The following is a 15147-nucleotide window of genomic DNA, read 5'->3' as shown; positions in this document are numbered from 1 at the left end:
TGCAGGTCAGGAAGCAACAGTTAGAACTGGACATGGAATAACAGACTGGTTCCAAATCGGGAAAGGAGTACATCAAGGCTATATATTGTGACTCTGTTTATTTAACTTATATGCAGAGTACATAATGAGAAACGCTGGGCTGGGAAGCACAAGCTAGAATCAAGATTTCTGGGAGAAATATCAATAACCTCAGATATGCAGATGATACCACCCTTATGGCAGAAAGTGAAGAAGAACTAAAGAGCCTCTTGATGAAAGAGGAGAGTGAAAAAGTTGGCATAAAGCTCAACATTCAGATAACAAAGATCATGGCATTTGGTCCCATCACTTCATGGCAAATAGATGGGGAAAGAGTGGAAAGAGTGGCTGACTTTATTTTGGGGGGCTCTAAAATCCCTGCAGTTGGTGATTGCAGCCATGAAATTAAAAGATGCTTGCTCTTTGGAAGTAAAGTTATGACCAACCTAGACAGCATAATAAAAAGCAGAGACATTACTTTGTCCACAAAGGTCTGTCTAGTCAAGGCTATGGTTTTTCCAGTAGTCATGTATGAATGTGAGAGTTGGACTGTAAAGAAAGGTGAGTGCTGAAGAATTGATGCTTTTGCACTGTGGTGTTGGAGAAGACTATTGAGAGTCCCTGCAAGGAGATCCAACCAGTCAATCCTAAAGGAAGTCATTGCTGAATATACATTGGAAGGACTGATATTGAAGCTGAAACTCCAATACTTTATCCACCTGATGCGAAGAGCTGACTCATTTGAAAAGACAGTGATGCTGGGGAAGATGGAAGGCAGAAGGAGAAAGGGATGACAGAGGATGAGATGGTTGGATGGCATCTCTAACTCAATGGACATGAGTTTGAGCAAGCTCTGGGAGTCGGTGATGGACAGGGAAGCCTGGCATGCTGCAGTCCATGGGGTGGCAAAGAGTTGGACACGACTGACTAAACTGAACAGAACTGAACTTCTTTATGGTCCAGTTCTCACATTTACACATGATTACTGGAAAAACCATAGCTTTGAGTAGATGAACCTTTGTCACAAAAGTAACGTCTCTCCTTTTCAATATGCTGTCTGGTGCTGCTGCTGCTAAGTTGCTTCAGTCGTGTTCGACTCTGTGCAACCCCATAGACGGCAGCCCACCAGGCTCCCTCATCCCTGGGATTCTCCAGGCAAGGACACTGGAGTAGGTTGCCATGTCCTTCTCCAATGCATGAAAGTGAAAATGAAAGTGAAGTCACTCAGTCGTGTCTGACTCATAGCGACCCCATGGACTGCAGCTCACCAGGCTCCTCCATCCATGGGATTTTCCAGGCAAGACTACTAGAGTGGGGTGCCATTGCCTTCTCCACAATATGTCTAGGTTTGTCATAGCTTTTCTTCCAAGGAGCAAGTGTCTTAATTTCATGGCTGCAGTCACCATTTGCAGGGATTTTGGAGCCCAAGAAAATAAAGTCTGACACTGTTTCCATTGTTTCCCCATCTATTTGCCATGAAGTGATGGGACTGGATGCCATGATTTTAGTTTTTTGAATGTTGAGTTTGAAGCCAGCTATTTCACTCTCCTCTTTCACTTTCATCAAGAGGCTCTTCAGTTCCTTTTCACTTTCTGCCATAATGGTGGTGTCTTCTGCATGTCTGAGGCTATTAATATTTCTTCTGGCAATCTTGATTTCAGCCTGTGCTTCATCCAGCCCAGTATTTTGTGTGATGTACTCTATATATAAGTGAAATATGGAGGGTGACAATATACAGCCTTTATGTATTCCTTTCTCGATTTGGATCCAGTTCACTGTTTCATTTCTGTTTCTAACTGTTGCTTCTTGACCTGCATAGAAGTTTGTCAGGAGGCAGGTCAGGTGGTCTGGTATTCCCATCTCTTTAATGTTCCACAGTTTGTTGTGATGCACACAGTCAAAGGCTTTAGCATAGTCAATGAAGCAGAAGTAGATGTTTTTCTGGAATTCTCTTGCTTTTTCTATGATCCAGCGGATGTTGGCAATTTGATCTCTGGTTCCTCTGCCTTTTCTAAATCCAGCTTTGAACATCTGGAAGTTCACAGTTCATGTACTGTTGCAGCCTGGCTTGGAGAGTTTTGAGAATTACTTTGCTAGCGTGTGAGATGCTTGCAGTTGTGCCATAGTTTGAACATTCTTTGGCATTGCCTTTCTTTGGGATTGGAATGAAAACCAACCTTTTCCAGTCCTGTGGCCACTGCTGAGTTTTCCAAATTTGCTGGCATAATGAGTGCAGCACTTTCACAGTGTCATCTATTAGGATTTGAAATGGCTTAGCTGGAATCCCATCACCTTCACTAGCTTTGTTTGTAGTGATGCTTCCTAAGGCCCACTTGACTTTGCACCTGCAGGATGTCTGGCTGTAGGTGAGTGATCACACCATCGTGGTTATCTGGGTCACTAACATCTTTTTTGTATAGTTCTTTTGTGTATTCTTGCCATCTTTTCTTAATATCTTCTGCTTCTGTTAGGGCCTTAACATTTCTGTCCTTTTTGTGCCCATCATTGCATGAGATGTTCCCTTGGTGTCTCTCATTTTCGTAAAGAGCTCTCTGGTCTTTCCCATTCTATTGTTTTCCTCTGTATGGATGGAGGAGCCTGGTAGGCTGCAGTCCATGGGGTCGTGAAGAGTCGGACACGACTGAGCGACTTCACTTTCACTTTTCACTTTCCTGCATTGGAGAAGGAAATGGTAACCCACTCCAGTGTTCTTGCCTGGAGAATCCCAAGGATGGGGGAGCCTGGTGGCTGCCGTCTATGGGGTCACACACAGTCGGACACGACTGAAGTGACTTAGCAGCAGCAGTAGCATTGCTATGGAGCACTTGATATATGACTAGTGTGACTAAGGAACAACATTTTCCATTTAATTTCATTTTGATTAATTGAAATTTCAATAGTTTTACATGACTAGTTGTTAATATATTCAACGATACAGATCTAAATTTGTACTGATTTTGCCCCTTGCCTTAGCAGAAACCTAGGGTTTTCTCTGAAGAGTAGGTGGATTCTCTCAGATTCTCTTCCTCAGCTCATCAGTGAAATGAGTATCATTCCTTCCCTCAGCATAAGCCTGGAATTTACTCTTTAGAGCAGCACTGTCTATTAGAACTTTCTGTAATGATGGAAATGTTCTATATTTGTAGTGTCCTATATGGTAGCCACCGGAGAAGGCAATGGCACCCCACTCCAGTATTCTTGCCTGGAAAATCCCATGGATGGAGGAGCCTGGTAGGCTGCAGTCCATGGGGTCGTGAAGAGTCGAACATGACTGAGCGAGTTCACTTTCACTTTTCACTTTCATGCATTGGAGAAGGAAATGACAACCCACTCCAGTGTTCTTGCCTGGAGAATCCCAGGGACAGTGGAGCCTGGTGGGCTGCTGTCTATGGGGTTGCACAGAGTCGGACACGACTGAAGCGACTTAGCATAGCATAGCATAGCATAGCATATGGTAGCCACAAGTGGCTATTGAGCACTTGAAAGTATATAGTGTGATTGAAGAATTGCATTTTTAGTTTTATTTAGATTAAATAGCCACATGTGGCTAGTGACTGCTGTATTGGATAGCACAGCTGTAGAGAGACTCAACCAGAGTTAGGGGCTGCAGGTACAGCTATGGACACGAATGAGATCCCATACTGACAACAGTGAATGCATACATACTGAATATTGGGAGTGTCAGTAGACTTCTCTTGCTTGGCTCCCAGAATGCTGGCAGCCTCTCTTATGTGGCTTAGGATGGTGATTTCTCTCTTGGTAGACTGATTGAACTAGGAGAAAAGACCTATAGTTATACTGATCATTGACAGTCCCTGAAGCACAAGTCACAATCTGTTCTCTAGACATGGGCTGACCATTGATAAACTTCTCCCTCTTACAAAGAGCTTCCATTTGACTTCTTATCATTTTTCTTTTGAAAATGAACAGGCAGCCATGGATCACTAGACATTGTAGAAATAATTTCTAACATGAAAGACAGAGACTGAAAGGCTTCCATGAAGACAAAATGGGTCACATTCATAGTGGTGGTAATCAGAATGACTTCTCAGCAGCAGCATGAGGAACTAAAAGATGTTGGAATGATGCTTTCAGTGACTGAAGGAATATTCCCAAATTTGTAATCTCAAACTGTCAGTCAATTTTAAGATAGAAAAAAAAGACAGTTTCAAACATGCAAGATCTCAGAAATTTGACACAACTGAGTGACTGAACTGAACTGAACTGAACTGAACACTTTACTAGAAAGCCAGTAGAGGGTGTACTATATCAAAATGAAGGAACAAATTAAGAAGAATTCTTCATGTCTAAGATAGACTGGTATGCATGGACCTAGAGTCTAGCAACCAATCAGTTTGGTCGGGGGAGGGTTGTCTCCCAGAAGAAAATAGAAAAAGAATAAAGAAGTTAATAGTTGAGTTGATGTACATGTCAGTATGGAGAGACGTTTTACAGTTCTGTCAGAGTCAGGAATGAATTAGTAGTAGGCACACAGAAAATTATCAGTTCAGTTCAGTTGCTCAATCATGTCCGACTATTTGTGACCCCATGGGCTGCAGCACACCAGGCTTCCCTGTCCATCACCAACTCCCAGAGCTTACTCAAAGTCATGTCCATTGAGTCGGGGATGCCATTCAATCATTTCATCCTTTGTCGTCCCCTTCTCCTCCTGCCTTCAATCTTTCCCAGCATCAAGGTCTTTTCCAATGGGTCAGTTCTTTGCATCAGAAAATTAAACAAAGTAGAAAAATGGGGCAAGTAGTCACTTTAGGAAAAACAAAAACTTACAAGAGAAAGGAAATGAGTCTAACTAACCTCTGTGGTTCATCTGTGACTACTTTCTTGGTCATATTGTTGTAAATACTAGATTTTGATTTAATGAAAAATTGTGACATAGATGTAATGATAGCAAGGATTTATATGGCACTTACCATGCTCCAAGCACTGTATTGAACATGCTTTACATGCATTCACTCATTTCTTATAGCAACCCTATAAAATAGGTACTGTCATTATACTTCATTTTATAAAAGAGAAAACAGAGCTGTAGCTGTTTCCTGTCTTTTCCAAGGTCACATGACTAGCATGTAGTGGAGCCTGGTTTCAAACCAAGGCAATCTTAACTCCAGAGTTCATGTTCCAACCACTATGTTATGCTTCTGAAGAGAGAGGAAGTATGTTTATATGAGTTGATAGGTGTTGGTGATGGGAGAATGGTGGTTTGATGATATGTGATAGTGGTGGTGATCTCATGCAGATGGCAGTGAGCAGTGGCTTGCAGCAAGATCTTAGTTCCCTGTCTAGGAATTGAACCTCTGCCTAGAGGCTAGAAGCAAAATTTAGCTGGCTCTTGCCCCTGTTTGAAAGTAAGAATGTTTCAAGGAGGCAAAAACTGGAAAAACAGGTACATAGTTTGTTATTAGAGACACAGCACTTCCCTGGTGGCTCAAAGGATAAACAATCTGCCTAAAATGCAGGAGACTCAGGATCGATTCCTGGGTCGGGAAGATCCCCTGGAGAAGGGTATGGCAACCCACTCCAGTATTCTTGCCTGGACAAGTCCATGGACAGATGACCCTAGTAGGGTACAGTCCATGGGGTCGCAGAGTTGGACACAACTCAGCGACTAACACACACAAGTCGGAGAGCACACAGAGAAACAGTTTGTTTAAGAGAGAAGCAAGGCAGAGATACATACCTGGAGAGAAAGTGTGTGTGGTCGACCCTGAGTACCACCCCCCTGCTCCCCCTCCCCAGCCAGTGAGGTGGAGCACACCATTCCTAAATCACTCATATAGGGCACTTTTTCCAAGTCTCCTTTGGCCAATCATCTGGCTTTTGCCTGGCTCTGAATCCCTATTTGGTTTAACTCGGGGTCTTCCCCTGTGTGTGTGTGCGTCTCTTAGCCAAGATGGATTCCAAGGCAAGGGCTTCTGGGAAGAAGAGCATATTATGGTCTGGTGCTCCCTCCCTTCTCTGACCTACTGAGGAACCTTTCTGCACATGTGTAGTCAGAGAGGCCTCTTTGACCTTAAGAATGAGAAATATGTGGTCTCTTTATCTTCTATCCAAGTTCAAGCAGGACTCAGTTCTTCCTTGTTCCTGCCATTATCTTTATCTTGAAGTATCTGTCCACAGAGGATTTCATCTGCTCAGCCTGGGGCCCATCTATCTGGTACGTCAGTGGTGTTGATAACACAAGAAATCTAAGTCCTCATCCTCCTTAGTAAGATCTTGATAAATAAAATCTATAATTGAAAAATAAAAAATACCACTAGAACCATGTTATTTATAAATTTGAAGGTAGAAAGCAGAAACCAACTGAAAGAGTTAAATGTGGGGACTGGGTCTCAGTCATGTACGACTCTTTGCGACCCCATGGACTGTAGCCTACCAGGCTCCTCTCTCCATGGGATTCTCCAGGCAAGAGTACTGAAGTGGGTTGCCATTTCCTTCTCCAGGGGATCTTTCCGACCCAGGGATCAAATCCGGGTCTCCTGCATTCCAGGCAGATGCTTTAACCTCTGAAAAACAGGTGCATAGTTTATTATTAGAGACACAGCACAGGGAAGCCCAAAGGGGTGGAACAGGGGATTAATTTTTTGTTAACTGTTTTATAATTCTCTTTGATTTTAAAACTGTATGTGAATTATGATATAAATTAAATTTACAAAAGTAATTTTTCAGCATTTAATTTGGAAATAGATAATTTTTATAAATTTGGATAGATAATAGGATACATTTTAATCGGTAATATATTTATGTTCTAAAGCACAAATGGTTTACATTTTCCTTTTAAATGAAATTTTTCAGTGGTCAGGTCAGATCTGGTATCTATTAGATTTACCTAAGAACCATTTTTTCTTTCTACCTGGAATGATAATTACGTTTTAATGTGCTATCTCTATTGTTTTCTTTATTGATTGTTTTTGTGTGTTGCTAGGTTATGTGCATCCATAAAACAACATTTTCTATTCTAAATTTTGAGAAATACTTATTTGATAACATTTACGGTGATTGCAGTTATCCTTTGTAAAGCCAACTTATTGTTTCCCTACAGCTCATTGTCTATCTTTTTTATATAAAGTACTTTCTTTCACACAGTATTTTCCCCCTTATTATTATTTTTTTATTTATTGGCAATGAAAATAATTTTCCTGGATATTATATTAGTTGAATTGACCATTTAAAAATTTGTTTTGTTTTATTTTAAGTGGCTTACCATCACACCTTTCAACAAATTTATCCTGTATTTGCATTCTTTTGATTAACTTTCTTCCAGTCTTTAGACTTAGTGGTTCTGATGAGGTTACTTTAAAGAATTACATGGGTTATTTTTTTTCTTTCTGTTCTTACCACTATAAAGAATATATTTCTTTTCATTTTTTCTGGAGAAGGCAGTGGCAACCCACTCCAGTACTCTTGCCTGGGAAATTCCATGGACGGAGGAGCCTGGTGGGCTACAGTCCATGGGGTTGGGAGGAGTCGGACATGACTGAGTGATTTCATTTTCACTTGTCACTTCCATGTATTGGAGAAGGAAATGGCAACCTACTCCAGTATTCTTGCCTGGAGAATCCCAGGGATGGAAGAGCCTGGTGGGTTGCTGTCTATGGGGTTGCACAGAGTCGGACACGACTGACGTGACTTAGCAGCAGCAGATTTTTTCTAGTGAAGGCAACTTTTATGAATTATACATTTTATATTGCTTAGTGGTTTGTACATTGTGCTTTTAACAAAATAGTTCAGGGAAATACAGAAAAATTAACTTAGTTTTTTCTAATAAGAACAGAGACCACATTAGTTTTAGTTATTGTCAGTTCTGTCAGATTTTTTTCACCTAGTGTCAGAAGTACAAAGTATTTAAATATGTAAAGTATCATGATTGTTATATCTCAGAGTAATTTGAAGTTATTAAAATTTATTAATAAATTAGTAAATGACTTTATATATTTGGAACTATAATCTTACTCTATTATTTATTGACAGATATGTTTAAAAGGTAAAGTACACATATTTAAATACTTAAATATCCAAGCGTGTTGCAGAATGGATAAGAAACCAGATTCTCTGGATCTTCCATCATTGAGTAAAAGAATGCCCTCCCAACCTCTCACAGACAGGTAATGTAATATTCTGTAAGATTCTAATTTCATGATGATGGTGTCTTCTCTCTATATATAGATGATATTTGTTTATTTTGAGTGAACTGAATATAGTTAGGATGATTGGTCCAGTGTTAAAATCAGTAATTAGCTGAAGTGAAATATCACCATCATAGAGTGAACTTCTGATAGTAGAATAAATTTGGAGTTTTCTCAAAAAATTTATTATTAAAGCTTTTAGTAGTAAAATGTAAAGTAAAATGTACTTCTGACATTCTAGTACAGAAGCACTAATTTCTCAGCGCTTAACAACTGTTAATGGTCTACTGTAATCACTATGCTGTAAATTTGGAATAAGTAGAATTTGACTTTGAACTGAGGTTAGTGGAAGAGTAAGACATTTGTGGTTGGTTACGTTTCACCTCCATTTTCTTGACGCATTTCTATATGGATTTTTTTTATTCAATTCTATATGGATAAGGGATGATTTATCATTGATATTCTGTTTGATATTGGTATTTTTTCCTCAAAAGATTTTGAAATGTTAGATTTGATATTTTGTTTTTAATTCATCCTTTTGAGACATAGATTAGACTGAAAGATTTTATGAAAACATAATTCCATCCAATACTATGGAAAATAATTTGGAGTGGGATGAGACTATACAAAGGGAGACTATCCCTGACTTAAATATTTAAAGATTTGTTATTGTATTTATGGCATAGTTTAGACTACATGGAATGCCAACATAGTATTATTGTTAACAGTGCAGGTTTTTTAATCCGAAATAGGATTTTTCTCAAATATTTTTGTTGCCTTAGAATGATTAAGAATCTGAGCATTAAATTTAGTTGCCAAAGATTAGTTTGCTTAATATTATAAATGATAGTAGACCAAAAAATTCTACAAAAATTAGAATTAATTCATATACTAATCTCTATTAGTATGCTTTTATATTTATTTCAAAATTACTTTAGTAATGACATACATTATATTAGTCATTTATGTATTTAAGTTGAGTGCCTACAAGTAGATTCAGGGTTTGTTGAATTACATATTGGCCTCGGCCCTCATGGAGCTCACATTCTAGTGGAGGAGTTGGTTGTTAAATAAAACAAGAACACAGACACACACACATAATTTCAAATTTTGGTGAGTGCTTTGAAAGGAAGGAACATGTTTCAGGAGTGTGGTTGAGGAGTGTCTCTTTGGGAAGGTGAGGTTTTAAGTCAAGACCTGAAAGGAGAAAAGTTAGCTGTGGAAAGAGTGAGGGAAAGAGCATTTCAGGCAGAAATAATGGCATGTGCAAAGGTCTTAAGTTAGAAAGAAACTTGGTATGTTAAGAAAAAAACCTGAGAGGAGGCCAGCATTGTGGTACAAGTTGACTTTGGAAAGTTAGTCAGGGCTGAAGTTATACGGGGGCTTTGGAGGTTGTGGTAAGAAGTTTGAATTTTATTTAAAGTACAGTGGGTAGTCATTGGACAATTATAAACAGGAGGATAACATGATTAAATTATTTTTAAAGAAACTATTTTGGCTCTTATAGAGAGAATACATTGGAAGCAAACAAGTGAAAACACAGGGACTAGTTAGGGTGTTGTGGTACTACCAAAAGATCAAGGGGTCTAGAATAGGGTTATTGCAGTAGAGATGAAAAGGAGTGGACAGAATTGAGATAGATTTTGAAGATGGTGTCTAGCAGTGCCATCCAATAGAAAGGCAATATGAGCCACATTGGTAATTTTTAAATTTTCTTGTAACCCATTTAAAAAATAATAAATTAATTTTAATAATGCATGTTACATTACCCAATATATTAAAAATGTCATTTCAGTATGTCAGTTCAGTTCAGTTGTTCAGTTGTGTCCAACTTTTTGTGACCCCATGGCCTGCAGCATGCCAGGTTTCCCTGTCCATCACCAACACATGGAGCTTGCTCAAACTCATCATCTTTGAGTTGGTGATGCCATCCAACCATCTCATCCTCTGTCGTCCCCTTCTCCTCCTGCCTTCAATCTTTCCCAGCATCAGGGTCTTATCAAATGAGTCACTTCTTCTCATCAGGTGGCCAAAGTATTGGAGCTTCAGCATCAGTCCTTCCAATGAATATTCAGAACTGATTTTCTTTAGGATTGACTGGTTTGATCTCCTTGCAGTCCAAGGGACTCCAAGAGTCTTCAACACCACAGTTGCAGAAGCATCAATTTTTCGGCACTCAGCTTTCTTTATGGTCTAACTCACATCCATACATGACTACTGGAAAAACCATAGCTTTGACTAGATGGACCTTTGTCAGCAAAGTAATGTCTATTTTTTATATGTCTTTTCAATATGCTGTCTAGGTTTCTCATAGCTTTTCTTCCAAGGAGCAAGCGTCTTTTAATTTCATGGCTGCAGTCACCATCTGCAAGGATTTTGGAGCCCGAGAAAATAAAGTCTGACACTGTTTCCATTGTTTCCCCATCTATTTGCCATGAAGTGATGGGACTGGATGTCATGATTTTAGTTTTTTGAATGTTAAGTTTTAAGCCAACTTTTTCACTCTCCTCTTTCATTAAGAGGCTCTTCAGTTTCTTTTTGCTTTCTTCCATAACGATGGTGTCATCTGCATATCTGAGGCTATTGATATTTCTCCTGGCAATCTTGATTCCAGCTTGTGCTTCATCCAGCCTGGCATTTTGCATGATGTACTCTATATATAAGTGAAATATGCTGGGTGACAATATACAGCCTTGATGTACTCCTTTCTTGATTTGGAACCAGTCCGTTGTTCCATGTCCAGTTCTAAATGTTGCTTCTTGACCTGCATAGAAGTTTGTCAGGAGGCATGTCAGGTGGTCTGGTATTCCCATTTCTTTCAGAATTCTCTACAGTTTGTTGTGATCTACATAGTTAAAGGCTTTGGCATAGTCAGTAAAACAGAAGTAGATGTTTTTATGGAACTCTCTTGCTTTTTCTATTATACAATGGATATTGGCAATTTGATCTTTGGTTCCTCCGCCTTTTCTAAATCCAGCTCTGAACATCTGGAAGTTCTTGGTTCATGTACTGTTGAAGCCTGGCTTGGAGAGTTTTGAGCATTACTTTGCTAGCATGTGAGATGCTTGCAGTTGTGCCATAGTTTGAACATTCTTTGTCGTTGCCTTTCTTTGGGATTGAAATGAAAACTGACCTTTTACGGTCCTGTGGCCACTGCTGAGTTTTCCAAATTTGCTGGCATATTGAGTGCAGCACTTTCACAGCATCATCTTTTAGGATTTGAAATGGCTTAGCTGGAATCCCATCACCTTCACTAGCTTTGTTTGTAGTGATGCTTCCTAAGGCCCACTTGACTTTGCACCTGCAGGATGTCTGGCTGTAGGTGAGTGATCACACCATCGTGGTTATCTGGGTCACTAACATCTTTTTTGTATAGTTCTTTTATGCATTCTTGCCACCTTTTCTTAGTATCTTCTGCTTCTGTTAGGTCCTTAACATTTCTGTCCTTTATTGTGCCCATCTTTGCATGAAATATTCTCTTGGTATCTCTCATTTTCTTGAAGAGATCTCTAGTTTCCCATTCTGTTGTTTTCCTCTATTTCTTTGCATCAATCACTGAGGAAAGCTTTCTTACCTCTCCTTGCTATTCCTTGGAACTTTGCATTCAGATGTATATATCTTTCCTTTTCTCCTTTGCCTTTAGCTTTTTTTCTTTTCTCGGCTATTTGTAAGCTTCCTCACCCAACCATTTTGCCTTTTTGCATTTCTTTTCCTTGGGGATGGCCTTGAATACTGCCTCCTGTACAGTGTCTTGAACCTCCATCCATAGTTCTTCTGGCACTCTATCAGATCTAATCCCTTGGATCTATTTGTCACTTCCACTGTATAATTGTAAGGGATTTGATTTAGGTCATACCTGATGGTCTAGTGGTTTTCCTTACTTTCTTCAATTTAAATCTGAATTTGGCAATAAGCAGTTCATGATCTGAGCCACAGTCAGCTCCCGGTCTTGTTTTTGCTGACTGTATAAAGCTTCTACATAATTGAAATTTCAATTACATATATATTTATATTTATAATTACATATAAATTTATATTTATAATTACATATAAAATTATATTTATAATTACATATAAAACACTAGTGAGTTATTTCACTTTCTTTTAAATCTTTGAAATCTAGCATGTATTTTACATTTGTAGCATGTCTCAATTTGGACTAGTTACATTCAAATGCTCTGTTGCCAAGCATGACTAGTGGCTACTGTATTGGACAGGACAGACCAATAGAGTTTATTTGTGGCTCTTGGGTGTACTTATCTCTCACACAGAGCTGGTATTGAATTACTTAGTTCTTGTATGTACTTTCTAGTTTCTCTCTCATGTTCTTGGCTATATGGTTCTTACTACTTAGAATACCTTTCCTTGATATTTTGTAAACTCTTTATTCTATATAGCCATTGCAGTAGTTATACTTATCTTCAGCTTTTGCAGTCAGACATAATATCCTCGTGAAGCTCTTCTTCACCTCTTAATAACTGTATGTCCTTGTATCATATCATCTCTGGTTTTTAGCTTTCTTATATGTGAAAAGGAAAATAATCATACAGATTTTGTCAGGATTGAATGAAATAATGCATATAGAGTATTTATCATGGTGTCTTATTAATTCCTCAACAGATAGCTTATTATTATCATTGTCATCTGTTTCAAACACACCAATGTATGTTAGTATAGTATATGGATGTATTATTGGGTGGTGGAGTCAGATGGATTTCAGTTCTAATCATGGTTTAATGATTAATTCATTAAACCTCTTAATTCCTCCTTGGCCTATGTAAGTTATTTAATCTCTCTGAGCCTGTTTCTTTATTTAAAATGTTAACAATACATATTTCAAAAGCTTGTTGTGAGAATTAAATGTGTGCCTAGCAACTAGTTCAGTAAATGATACTCAGTAAATGTCATAATATTTCCCCTTGGAAAGTTAACTTTTATTAGCTTTATTTCTTCATTTGTAAGAAGAAATAATAATGCATAAATCGTACAATTTCATTATAAATAAAATATGAGGTGCACCTGGCATAGTATCTAACACAATGTAGACACTCAGCAAATGCTAGCAATTGTTGTCTTTCATCCTTCGAGATTAATCTCAAATGCTTCTTTCTTGGGTGAAGCCTTTCCTCACCTTCCCAAGGAGAAATTTATATTTACCTTTGTTCTTGTTGTTTATTTGGTAAGTTGTGTCTGACTCTTTTGTGACCCCATGGACTATAGCCTGCCAGGCTCCTCTGACTGTGATTTCTCAGGCAAGAATACTGGAGTGGGTTACCATTTCCTTCTCTGGGGATCTTCCCAACCCAGGGATCAAACCCTCGTCTCCTGCTTGGCAGGTGGATTCTTTACCCCTGAACCATCTGGGAAGCCCCGTTTACCTTTGTCATATCCTTCAGAACAGATAAGCATACTCCCCCGCTGGGCTGAGAATGCATTGAAAGCAAACATATTAAAATTCATCTCATCTCAGGTGTTCAGCATAGTGCCTTAACCCTTGGTAATTGCTTCCCTAAGTTTGTTGATATACTCCTGAAAAGTATAAAATCAGTATTTGGGGAAGAAATATAGCAGATCAGGGACTTCAGTGTTAGATAATCTTGGGATAAAACTTAGACTGCCATTTGCAAGTTGTATGTCATTGAGTCATTTTTTCAACCCTTTCTGGCCTCAGTTTCCTTTTCTGTAAAATGAGAAAGCACCAATAACCTGCTAGAATTTTCACAAGGAATGTGAAGTATTATCTTTAAAATACTTAAAAAAAAACTTAGCCCAGTTCTTGGCATATAACCAGTGGTCAATGTACAGTATATGGTAAATTTGCAAATTAAAGTGAAAACTATTTTGCAACTTGGGTGGTATACTGTAATTCAGAAATTTACAAGGACAGCTCTTTCCTCACACCAAAACAATTGCTTATTCAATGCTTTACAGGCATTTTTTGGCCTTTTTTCTCTTAATTACTTAATGGTCCTTATTTATGAAGCTAAATATATTTTTAGAGATAATGAAGAAGAAATGGTTGTATTAAGGTTAAAAAAATTTCAGCATTATATGGTGAAATTTGACAAACTCATAAGAAAAATAGGTCTTTATCAAGATGATTTTCTAGCAGGACTATCTGCTTTTCTTAATCTCTCAGAATAAATAATAGGCTATTGTTAAGGCTATTGTAACCTATTTTACAATACAGCACGTGAAAATATTACATGAGGGACATTAATAAAGTGTTTTATATGATCCAGTATTTTTCTCCTCATGTTTTTAAGGATCTTACATATCAAAAATATATATTCTATATTATCTAGCAAAATTTTAGGTCAATTATGTATTATCTATTTAAGAAGAAAACCTTAACTGCCCTTAGAATTTGTATTTCCATAGTATGGAAGATTTTTATCCAAATAAAAATCATGGTCCTGACTCTGGAATTGGAAGTGATAATGGAGAGAAACGATTGTCTACAACAGAAGTGAGTCTTTTCTATTACTGAACTATTTTATTTTAAAATTTTATTAGAAAAACAAACAAAAAAAAATTTACTGGAGCTTTGAAGTAGATAGGCACTTGCACACATTTCATTTATTTTGCTTAAAAATGTGATCAGCATTGCATTTTATGACCTCAAGTTAAAAAAAAAAATGTGCAGTTTTAAAAGCAAAACAGTAAACCTCATATTAATTTTTGGTTTTAAAACTGGAGATTTAAATCAGGTGTTCTGTACTTCATATATGTAATTAAAACAATCCTTATCATATATTTAAAATGCCTCATTTTTACTTTTTACTTCTTGCATTCAGCCATCAGATGACGACACAATCAGCCTTCATTCTCAAGTCTCAGAATCAAATAGAGAGCAGACATCAAGAAATGACAGTCATTCAACAGGAAGTAAACCTGATTCTCAGAAAGGTAATTCATAAAGTGTCTGCTGTTTTTATGTCATGTATATATATCCCTTTTTTAAAATGAATATATTTTTTAAAGT

General features: G+C 37.9%; 1 protein-coding gene across 2 annotated transcripts in view; it reads left to right on the top strand.

Annotated features, from left to right (window-relative positions):
• LRCH2 (leucine rich repeats and calponin homology domain containing 2) overlaps nt 1-15147 on the top strand; it is a 112628-nt gene that overhangs the window by 54034 nt on the left and 43447 nt on the right. For both annotated transcript variants that reach the window (XM_055564305.1, XM_055564304.1), the window contains exons 6-8: nt 8008-8141; nt 14544-14631; nt 14960-15071. In XM_055564305.1, the coding sequence (XP_055420280.1) occupies nt 8008-8141; nt 14544-14631; nt 14960-15071 (334 nt within the window). The remainder of the gene's footprint in view (nt 1-8007; nt 8142-14543; nt 14632-14959; nt 15072-15147) is intronic.

Source organism: Bubalus kerabau, chromosome X, assembly GCF_029407905.1.
Source record: "Bubalus kerabau isolate K-KA32 ecotype Philippines breed swamp buffalo chromosome X, PCC_UOA_SB_1v2, whole genome shotgun sequence".
Lineage (NCBI taxonomy): Eukaryota > Metazoa > Chordata > Mammalia > Artiodactyla > Bovidae > Bubalus > Bubalus kerabau.
The sequence above is the reverse complement of the archived record's forward strand: the minus strand, read 5'-3'. Positions and strand labels throughout refer to the sequence as shown.